Source organism: Choloepus didactylus, chromosome 5, assembly GCF_015220235.1.
Source record: "Choloepus didactylus isolate mChoDid1 chromosome 5, mChoDid1.pri, whole genome shotgun sequence".
In the NCBI taxonomy this organism is placed as follows: domain Eukaryota; kingdom Metazoa; phylum Chordata; class Mammalia; order Pilosa; family Megalonychidae; genus Choloepus; species Choloepus didactylus.
In genome coordinates this window covers 2,813,145-2,823,936 of record NC_051311.1, presented here as the reverse complement: position 1 = coordinate 2,823,936, position 10,792 = coordinate 2,813,145, and the positions used below count along the sequence as shown (strand labels likewise).

The following is a 10,792-nucleotide window of genomic DNA, read 5'->3' as shown; positions in this document are numbered from 1 at the left end:
CACTCTCATTGGGGCCCCCGCATCCAAGCCAGCGGTGTCCCCCTCTTGGCCAGCACCATCCTCATCTCCCACACCCACAGCTCTGCTCCACTTGTCTCCACCTCCCCCCAGCCCCTGGGGGCCCCCTTCCCCACCCACGCCCCTACCCTCTCCTCCTTCCTCTGGACCCTGCCCCACATCCCTCCTTCGGGCTCATCCCCGCCTTGGCCCTCTCCCCTTCCCCTCCGGCCCTAGGACCCCTTCCAGCTTCGCGCTCCTCAGGCCCCGCCCCTCCGCGCCCTCCTCAGCCCCGCCCCCGAAAGCCCCGCCCTAGGCCGGAAGGGGGCGGACGCACCTCACTCAGGGCTCAAGCCTCCGAGACCGGGCGCTCGGCCACTTCCGGTGGTGATTCCGACGGCGGGGGCGGGTCCCCGGCACCGGAAGTGACGCACCCGGAGCCGCCTTCTGCTGGGAAGTCCGGGCGCGGCTTTGAGCGCAGGTGTGTGTCCCGGCGTGTCTCCCCGTCCGGACGTGGCGCGGGGTCCCGTCAGCTGGGGGGACGCCTCGCGGGAGGCCTCGGCGTCGGCCGGTGCCGCCGTTTTTGGGCGCTCTGCCTGCTGGCGGGCCGGGAGGAGGAAAATGCTCGTTTTCCCCAAAATATCCCTGAGGCCTGAGGTGGAGGACTACCTGAAGGCGAGCTTTGTGAATCCCGAGGTGGGTCAGATAGCGAGCTCGGCAGGTGCTGGTTGTACGCTAGGTAGAGAACCGTGCGGGACCCCAGGCTTCACCGTCGTCTCCAGCTCCCGCCCCCGAGCGGCAGCAAGGCCGGCGTCTCTCCCAGGTGGTCGGCAGTGCTCGCGGGGGTCTGGGCGGAGGCGGCGCGGTCCCGCTGAGGGGCGGGAGAGAAGGGCCGCCCGTGGGCCTCCCGGCAGGTCCCTGTCCTCCCGCACTCCTGGGCCTTGCCCTGGGTCTGTAACCTGCCGGCTGCCTCTCCAGTGCCCGGGTCGTCCTAGGTGGTCTCAGACCTTGTCTTCTTGTATCACCGACTTCTTTGGTAGAGTTTTCCTCCCCATTTAACAGCCGAGAAAATAGAGGCCAAGGAACTAGGTACCTAACCAGAGTTGACACAGCTGTTGAGTTATAGTGATGAGCTCTCAAGCGCTCCGGTATAATGAAAACAGATGCAGGTTTAGCACCTCAAGCCCTCGGTTTGCTTCACATGCTGAACCTTGATTTCCTCTTCAGTGAAAGTGGAATGATTAAAAATATTTTCGTTACAAGGTAGTTTTACAGTATGTATTAAACTTAAGGGACAGCCACTGTCATAGTTCCTGGCAACAACTGTTAATTCTGTTTGCTACCTGCGGTGTTCAGCAAGTGAGTCCTGAGTGAATGCTGATTCTCTTTACTACAAAGCCTGCCCATGCTGCCTCTGAACAACTTTGTTTTTTCAAATCTTTGGTTTTCTGTTATTCAAAATAAGATCACTTAAAAATATTATTCATTTTTGAAGATGTTGCTGAAGCCATGGTCTTTAGATTTGATGTCTGTATTTTATTTCCAAGTTCTGTGAAAGATCTGAATGTATCTGAAGGACTAGAAAGTGTGAAAAGAAAGAATACCTTTTCTTGATTTCAAGGTACTTAAAATATAAGGAGCATATTAAGAGAAATAGGGGGATCTAGCAATTTTTTAAAGATGAACATAATTTTATAAAAGATGACCCAAGTATCTTTGACACCTCTGCCTCAAACCCCTGATGCTATGAGTTATGAAAAGAATTTTGTCCCTTGTAAAAGTGATCGAAGGGCAAGGAGTATTCAGTTCTAATAAAAATAAACTAAGTTCTCAGAAAGTCCTGATACATTTAGGCTGTTGGATTTGGAGCCTGAAAAGTGGTTTGTGAAGATTCTGCAAGGCACGGTACAAAAATGACCAAAAAAAAGTGGGACATATATGTCTCTTGAAAAGCTCTGGTTAATGACAGGGGAACTTGGTTTCTTGAGTCTTTTTACCTTCATTTCTGACAGGTATCTTTGCTAACTGCCTTGTTTGGACTATATCTATTTCGTTACATTGACTAACACTGTATTACAGAGCTGATATTCTGGGGGATTTTTGGGTTATGGTGAGTGTCAGCGTTACTTATTCTTCAAACACTGGTGCTTTAGAAGGCTGCTAGCCAATTTGCTCCAGGATGTGAATTTGCAAGTAAGTAGCTCTACGGTAGTGATGTAACAGTTAACAATGTATTGTAAATAAGTAGAATAAAATATTGAGTTTATATGACTAAATGTAGGAGATATTAATATGTTCAAAATGTTAATGATTTTGAATTTAAGGCAGTGTTTTCTTAAGCTTCTCATGTCAGGCATTTTGTTAAGTGTTAATTATTACAATTAAACCCAAGTATACTGAACAAATGCAGCAAAATGAAAAGATGTTTCATTAGATGGAATAAACTGTATGAACACATTCTGCTTAATATTGGCAATTAATATAATGAAATTGGAACAGTAACTTGTTCTTTTCTTCTTTTCAGATTGTAACTGCTTCAGGTAAACAAGAAGCAGAAAGGAAGTTTGAAGCTCTGTTAAATCACCTGTCACACCCTCCATCATTCACAACTGTCAGAGTGAATACACATTTAGTGTCAGTGCAACATGTGAAAAATCTGTTGCTCCATGAACTTCAGAAGGTTTGTGCACATTTTCAGTTGTCTTGTATATAGTTATATATATGTGGTGCTCTACAATCAGTGATGAGTTAAATACCTGTTAAAACCCTGTGACTGATATATTACTATTCAATTTTACAAGTAAGGAAATTGAGGATTGTGACCGTTCAGTTGTTCAAGGTAACATAGTAAGTGGTAATGCTAAAACTTGAACTGAGCACTTGTGATTCCAGTTTGGCTTGTTTTTAACGACTGAATAAGGTACTAAACCCCTCTGGGCCTCCTTTTCTTCATCACTAAAATGCATGTGAAGAGGTCCGTTCTAACCCTAAAAGTCCATGATTTTGTAACAAACGGCAGTAACTAAAAGGCAGAATGTACAGCTGAGATGAGCCCCAGGGCAGGCAGATACCCACCAAGCACCAGAAGGATTCTGTTTTTTAATTGGCATAAAAATAGGTGTGGAGGCCCTTTATCCTTAATAAAACCAGGAAATTAGAACAATATAGAAAATATATTTTTAGAGTAAAACAATAAAAAGTGTTTTTTGTTTAATGAAATAGTTAGGGACTAATATTCATATAAATGAAAATAGTATTATGGGATAATATCTTATGAGTTACGAGCAGAAAACTATTTACATTATCTTGTTTAAATTGTCAGGTTTTTGCTTTCAGTAGCTTTTCATTTTGTATTTCATCCACTGTGCACTGAGATTTGCCTCCAGAGAAACTTAAGATGGAGGACGCCTGAGAGGGTGCTTAATAAATTGCAGTTGTAGTTGTTACGTTTCTTAAGTTACTGTGGTTGGTGTCAGCAGACCCATTTCTGCCTGATTTGTATCTAAATTAAAAGTAAGAGGCAGACATTGTGATTAAAGGTTGACATTTGTGTGTCTCCAACTTTTACCAGTTCACCCTGGATAATGGCATTCAAGTTTTTAGGACATTTCTAACACTGGTATTGATTCATTTTCTTCTTTTTCTTTAATCTCAGTGCATTTATGGAGTGCTTGTCATGCTGTCCTTAGGGACAGTTCTACAAATTTCAAGTCGTAAGTAGAAAATCATGTTCTGAGCCAGCTGTGGTTTCTGAGTGTCTGAGACCAGAGCTTGATACAGTAATTAAATAAGATTTGGAGAAAAGTTCACCTGAGTTTTCCTTATTGGTAGCGGTAATCCTATTGAGGGTAATGATGTTAAGCATAAAATACAAGCAGTTCCTCTAAAGCAACTAAAATTATTATTGCTTTTATATGGCCACACGTGTGTTATTAGCTAGTGGCAAGGAACCTGGTGTGAGGCCATCACAGGTATTTGTACCTCAGGCACAGCCAGATGGTTTTCTAGCAGTAATTCCTAGAACCCAGGTTGTAGTCTACAGGGCAAGATCTAATGGGCCAGGAACTGGGATAGGGTGGACAGAATCACTCATGGCCTTGGTCCCTTTCCCTTAAAGGTGGAGACTAGATGGAAGATTGGGTTGTAGACACCGGTAGGAAATTGGGGACTGATCCTGGCAGGAAAGGGACTTGGAGGAGGCTTTGGACTGTAGATTCTCTTTTTCCCCCAGTGTTCCAAAGCTCACTGTGTCCTCAAGAGATGGCCTAAACGGTGTAAGAGTAGGTGCTTTGTCCCCAGACTCCTGTCAGCCACGTTTTGAAATTTAAACATTTAATATATCATTTGGGTGGTGAGGATGTGGAGAAACCAAAACACTCCTATGTGCAGGTGGGGATGTAAAGTGGTTTCTTAAAAAGTTAAACCTGTGCTTAACATGAGACCCAGCAGTTCCACTCCTAGGCATTAACCCTAGAGAAGAAACATGTCCACACAAATGCTTGCACATGAATGTTCATAGCCGCATTATTCATAGGAGCCAGAAAGGGCAAACAACCCGAATGTCCATCCAGGAGTGAATGGATAATAAAACAACATATGGTGTATCTGTCTAGTGAATGCTGCTCATCAGTAAAAAGCGGTGACCGCTGATAACGTGCTACAATGCGAGTGACCCTCACAAAACATTGTATTAAGCCAGAGAAGCCAGACACAAAGGGCCACATCATGTGTGGTGCTATTTTTATGACATGTCCAGAAAAGGGGGATCCATAGGCCAGAATGTTGGTTAGTGGTTGCCTGGGACTTGGGGGTGGGAATAGGCAGGAGGGAATCTTGTGGGGTGATGGCAGTGTAAAACTGGATTGTGGCAATGGTTGCACGGTTTTTTCAGTTTAGTGAATATCATTGAGTTGTATGTTAAAGATGAGTTAATTTTATGGCATGTAAATTTTGCCTCAAAAAGGAAGACTGGGGCATGCTTGATTTTAGGATGCCCTCATTTGTGTTGTTAGGGAAGGCATGCACACGTGTGGTTTTATGGAAGTTTGATTTCCATATCCTCTTAGCACACCTCTTATAGAAGAGGAGAGAAGGAAATCTTTGGCTTAAGAATGTTTGGTCTCCAATAAAGTATTTCTGCAGTGTAAAGCAGATAGTACTTACAAAACAAACAGAAAGAAATGACACATTTATTGCCTTTCTTCTCCGTGGGGAGCTGTTTCCCCTGGTCTGGATTCTGTAAGGCCATCAACAGCAAGTGCACGGGAGAAAGAAAAAGAGTAAGAGGGCATTGATTGGATGAGAAGGGGTTTACTCTTCAGATTCCTTACTAGTTCTCTGGTTAGGTATGTTTGTCTAGAGGAAGCAGAAATCAGGAGAGACTTGGTTTGTTAGAAATGTAACTACATTTCTAAAATACAGACTTTTTTCCTTATCAAGTTAGAAATAAATAAGCTGATTTTAGAAGTTTTTCTAGATAGTGTATGGATACTACAGGGCAATACAACATATGTATCATTAGTTTTGTTCTTTCATGTAATGGTTGAAAATTAGCAAGTTTATGAGCGCTAGTCTACACAGCGGAGACCTGTTCTCAAATACTTGCATGTGGTTCTGCTGGGGCTACAGGTCCCCAGCCTCTGGTGTGCAGGCGGCTGCCCTGTGTTCTGCCCTGCTGCACGCCATGCCCACTCCTCTGCTGCCTGCACCGGTGATGTGCTGCTGCATGCTTAGTAACCCGCTTCCCAGGGGGGGAGCCCTCATGGGAGGCACGTGCGGATGCTCCTGGCGTGAGCGTGGAGGGAGGAGGTGCACACAGCCGGCTCTCCTGACCCTGTGCACACTGGCTCCGTGTCCCTCGGCCCTTCCCCTGGGTCCAGCCTGGCAGCCTTGCACAAGGGAGGATGCTGCACCCTGAACCTCTGCCAGGGGCACTGCCTCCCCTCACCCAAGCCAGCGTGGCCTCCAGGGTGGCTGGTGAGCACTGAGTAGTGCTCAGCACACAGTAACCTCTGCCTGTAGAGTCCTTGCAGGAAGCTTCTCTGCAAAGAGCACCACACTTCATTCTGTGTGGGATACTTGTTTTCTAAGTCACTCACTCAAGGTAAATGTGATTTGGGTTTATGAAGTGTTGGTAAGCATGCAGTTTGCAAAAAGCCTTATAGAGAAATCAGGATATTTCAGAATCGGATTACAGGGAAAACTTGATTGTTTTGAGATCTTTTTGACTCTTACATACAGTGTGCCATGTAGTAAAAGTGTCCCAAATCGAACTCCCTGCTCTGGTAGGTAATTATACTAAAAAGCTCCATAAACAAAGCTGATCGAATATATTGATTGTTTCATAATTGTGTGTGTTATTTATTTTTTAACTTTTTATTTTGAAATACTTTCAGACTTACAGGATGGTGACAAAAATAATACAAACCCCATACAGAGAACTCCAGCATACCCCTGTCCGCCCCCGCCCACGAGATCCAGATCCAGCAGTTTTAACATTTTCCCACATTTGCCATGTCATTCTTTTGTCCTTCCATCTCTATCTCTATATCCATCTGTCTATTTATCAACTCATTTTCTGAACACCTGAGTGTACTTGGATATTAGGCTCCTTGAACACTTAATATGTCCACGTGCATTTCCTGAGAACAAGGACATCACTCATGTAACCCCTGTAACTGCAGCTATGGAGTTGAAGAAACTTAACATCCACATGAGCCTACAGCATCTCCTCCTGTATGTGTGTTTTCAGTAGCAGCCTGGTGGGTTCCATGCTCCCGTTCTGCAGCACCCAGACCTCCAGGACATCCTTCTCATTCCTGTTATTGGACCGAGGTTTGTAAATGGCTTCATTTTCAGTTTTATTCTTCTAAATAAAAATTTTTCATTGTTTGGTAATAATACTGTTTCTCCATTGTTAGCAACTTATAAATAGACATTTACAGATTCATAAATGCTGACTTAATATTCTGTCATGGAAAATATTACAAAAAATGACAAGGAGTGGGGCCAAACATGTTGAAAGTAATGCATTTTGGTTTCACTAACTACAGTGATCGACTATCTTTCATTTTCTGAGGTTCCTCATTCTTAGTTTACTTGTATTCTTACGCAGTTCCATTGCCAAATTAAAACTTCTTTCCAAGCAAAACAAAATACAAAGTAACAGATTTCCTACTCTCATAGCTGCTGTGTTTCTAAAATTTTCATTAATTCAACAGTTGTGTTAAATTATGTGACGTGCTCTCTTCTAGTTACTTATGTTTTTAAAAGGCATATGTTTGAAAATTGTAAAAAAGCTTTTATATTAAAATATGAGGTCTATTCACAAGGAACATTAAAAAATCCCTAATTATGGTATAAAATCTTTTTGAAACTAAGAGTAAAGATGTCATTTTTGTTGAAGCTTTAAAGTAATTTAATGGTTCAGAAATAGAGCATGGGTTCAATAAATTATGTTTTATCCATGCAGTGTAAGGACCTTCACTGCAGAAGTACGTACTTACAAGAGATGCTTTGCTCAGATGTTAAGGGTAGAAAGCAGATTGCTGAGCAATATGCAAGGATAATGACATTTTTTAGCAGTTAAAAAAGGTATGTATGCACAGTTATCTACATACAGAAAAGTCTGGGGGATATGATATACCTAACTATACTTAACTCTGAGGAGGTTGGACTGGGAGAAAAGGGGAGATTTTCTCTTGTAACTTTTCTGTTTTATTTATTTTTTTCTATAGGCATGCATTTTGCAGTTAAAAATCTCATTTTGTAGGATCCTCATTCTCTTCAGTTTTTTAAAGGTGAAATTTGAGTACAGTGGATTGGACCAATCTTACGTATATGGGTTGCAAGTTTGTCAAAAGTATACAACCTTGTAGACAAGACCCACCCCAGAAAGTCCTCTTGCTCCCCCTTCCAGTCTGCTCCCCACCCCACCGGGAAACCACTGTTCCGATTTCTATCATCTCCTATTTAATTTTGAACCATTCAGTTATAAAAATAGATCCCAATCTCTGGTTTGTTTCTTAGGAACAAAATTGCAGTCATTGGGGTCCACAGTTTGGCCATTCCTCATTCTGTTAAAGATCCTTTCCCTGGACTGTAGCGTTTTCTGTTTTATTAAAGGACAGAGTTTAATTAGGACTTTATTCCTTATAAAAGTAAGACAAACTTGTAAATAAATACTGTACATAAATATAAAAGTAATCCTCCCTACCCTCCTGTCCCACTTTCCATTTCTGCTTCTCTGACACCGGATTTGAATTCCCCTGGATAGACGCCCTCCACCTGGGACATCCCGAAGTTTGGGCTCCAAGGGGAACGCAGGTGTTCAGCATGAGCATTGCTTGCATGCCAGTTTAGACACGGTGCGGCACTCGTGTCATAGGGGAGGTCTCGTGTCAGCCTGGGGACCCTGTGCTGGCCAAGAAGCCAACAAGCAAGCCTTGGCCTGCCTCCTCACTGTTTTCTGTGTACTGTCCAGGCAGCATCTTCTCTTTTGTGAGTTTCCTTCATGTATTTTCTGCATTCTGTGCTTTGTTCTTAAACCTCCCTTAGCCACATAGTCTGTTTCAGAAGTGGCTGTCTTGTCAGGCTGTAGTCTGTAGCTGTCTGATGTGTCTGGGCTTTGCTTTCCTTATCTCTGAAATGGGGATAGAAGTAGTGTCTGTGTGTAGGGCTCTGTTGGGAGTAAGTGCATGCTTAGGGTACTGCATGGCTCACTGCGGATACTCATGAAGTCTTAGCAGTCAGGACTTCTCTCTGCTTCTAATTAAATTGTTAGTGCAGAGCATTTATTATCCTCTGTCTCCTGAGCTCGGCCAGTACACTTTTATTGTTTGTTTTTTTAAATCTTTTTGTTGTTCTTATATCTTCGAGTTTTTTGTTTTTAGTTTCTTTGACAATACAGACAGGTATTTTACATCACCCCCCCCCCCTTTTTTTGAATATTTTTTGTCTTTTCCTTATTCAGGTTTTTTTTTTTTTCTGTCCTCCCTTTGCATGGGTCCTGTGTTGAATGAATCCTTTCCACTTATCACTTGTTTGATGGAAGCAGCCACATCCTACTTTGCAGTTTGCTCAAGAGTGATACAGGATGGGGCAGGTGGCAGAGGGTGTGCCTGGCCAGCCTCTCAGGTGTGTGTTCTTAGAAGTGACTTAGTCTCTTCTGGGCCTGGTGCGCCAGTGGGAAAGACAGGTCCTGGGAAGGCGTCTAGCCCGTAACTTTGTTGGTTGGGGATTTAATTTTTGTTCATGTGTGTTTAGTTAACTCAGGTCGGCAACAACAAAATTGGTTACTATTTGTTAGCCTTTCCCTGAGCTACTTAGCTACTTTTTGGGAGTTCTTAAGGGTTTGCTGGAGGAAATGCAGCTTGTCCGCCTGATCCACTTCTGAGGACCCGGGTTCTCATTCAGCTTTGTCCTCGGGGTGGGGTGCTGACGAGGTGTTCCTGGATTCTGCGTTGGTCCACCCAAACCCATTCCCAGTTCCAGCTAGCAAATGCGACACCCACACCTGCTGAGGAAGTAGGTTTGATCCCAATTTCACTATGTCCAGCAATCGTTTTTGATCACTGGGATTATAGCTGTTTCTTCGTTTTATTGCAAATAGAATTTTCTTCTCACGTTTTGCTTGCTTTTTTTTTCTGTTTTCCACGGGCTTCCGATTAGAGGTGAACACTTGGTCATCCTTTACTAGAAATTTGATGGTACTGAATTGTTTAAAGTATCAAACTGTAGGGTAAACTTCATTTACAGAGAATAAAGAATTTGAAAGTAATTTCACACCACAAATTCAGATTCCCTTAGTTTACTTAACACGGCATTTAATATACTAATGAAAAATATTTTAATGTTGGGAGGAGGGTTTTAACATTGGTAATTTAATGAGATGGAGCATAAAGTTGTGATGCTGATTTTGATGGTATTAATATCAACATAATTGAAAAACTTAGGAAATTGAAATGCTGGACTTCTCTTGGTGTAGGAGTGTTTGTGACATCATATCCCAGCCACCAGTTCTAAAGATTTCTTTGGATTTGTAGAATTTTTTAGGCCACTATTCAATTTGTAATTTGAAAGCATCTCTACATTTTCTCTATTAGTACTCCTTTTTTTTGATAAAAATATTAAAATATATCTAGCAGTTCAGAAAATTAATTTTGTTTCTTTCCTCCACGTTTGAATACATAATTCAGTAGCCTAAATCTCTTAAGATCCCAGTGACACTGGATTAGCCTTCTTCTATAGCCTCTTTCTTAGTCATGTTTTTTAGGTGACTTGTTACTAGTTCCAGCATTCTGATCTTACTTTTTCCGTTTGTAAATATGAGCTAATATTTAAATAATCACAATGCTTATATTCAAGTTATTGCACAAAGATTGCCGATTAAATGAAGCCTGCTGAAAAAAAAGTTCGGTTAGCATGCAAATTTTATTCATCATCATATTTTATTTTGTGTAGATTTGTTAATAAGTATAGTAAAAGAAAACTGTCAAATAGATAAAAATCTCTGCTTTTATATGCTTTTTAAGGGGACATTCCCACAATTTGTCTTTCATTCCTAGTCATTTCATTTTTAGCTATTTTAATAGTTTTCTATTAATCTAAGCCCTTTGATATTATTTTCCCTCCAAAGAATATTGTTATACCGCTGGAAAGTCATCTTTCTTTACTGCTGTTGATTTACTCCTTTATTTAGAAACTTATTTGAAATAAAAAAAGGTTTTTAGCACCAATTTTTGTATTTCCTCTCATGTTTCCTGGCTAAAACTTTCCCCCTCAGCCAAGTGGGCTT

General features: G+C 42.1%; 1 protein-coding gene across 5 annotated transcripts in view; it reads left to right on the top strand.

Annotated features, from left to right (window-relative positions):
• The first annotated feature begins 431 nt into the window (after positions 1-431).
• NSUN6 (NOP2/Sun RNA methyltransferase 6) overlaps positions 432-10,792 on the top strand; it is a 58,294-nt gene continuing 47,933 nt past the window's right edge. For 2 of the 5 annotated variants that reach the window (XM_037837670.1, XM_037837672.1), the window contains exons 1-3: positions 432-478; positions 2,522-2,677; positions 6,749-6,831. In XM_037837670.1, coding sequence (XP_037693598.1) covers positions 2,664-2,677; positions 6,749-6,831 — 97 coding nt within the window. In that variant the 5' untranslated portion in view covers positions 432-478; positions 2,522-2,663. The other 3 variants (XM_037837671.1, XM_037837667.1, XM_037837673.1) reach the window with 3 other exon arrangements.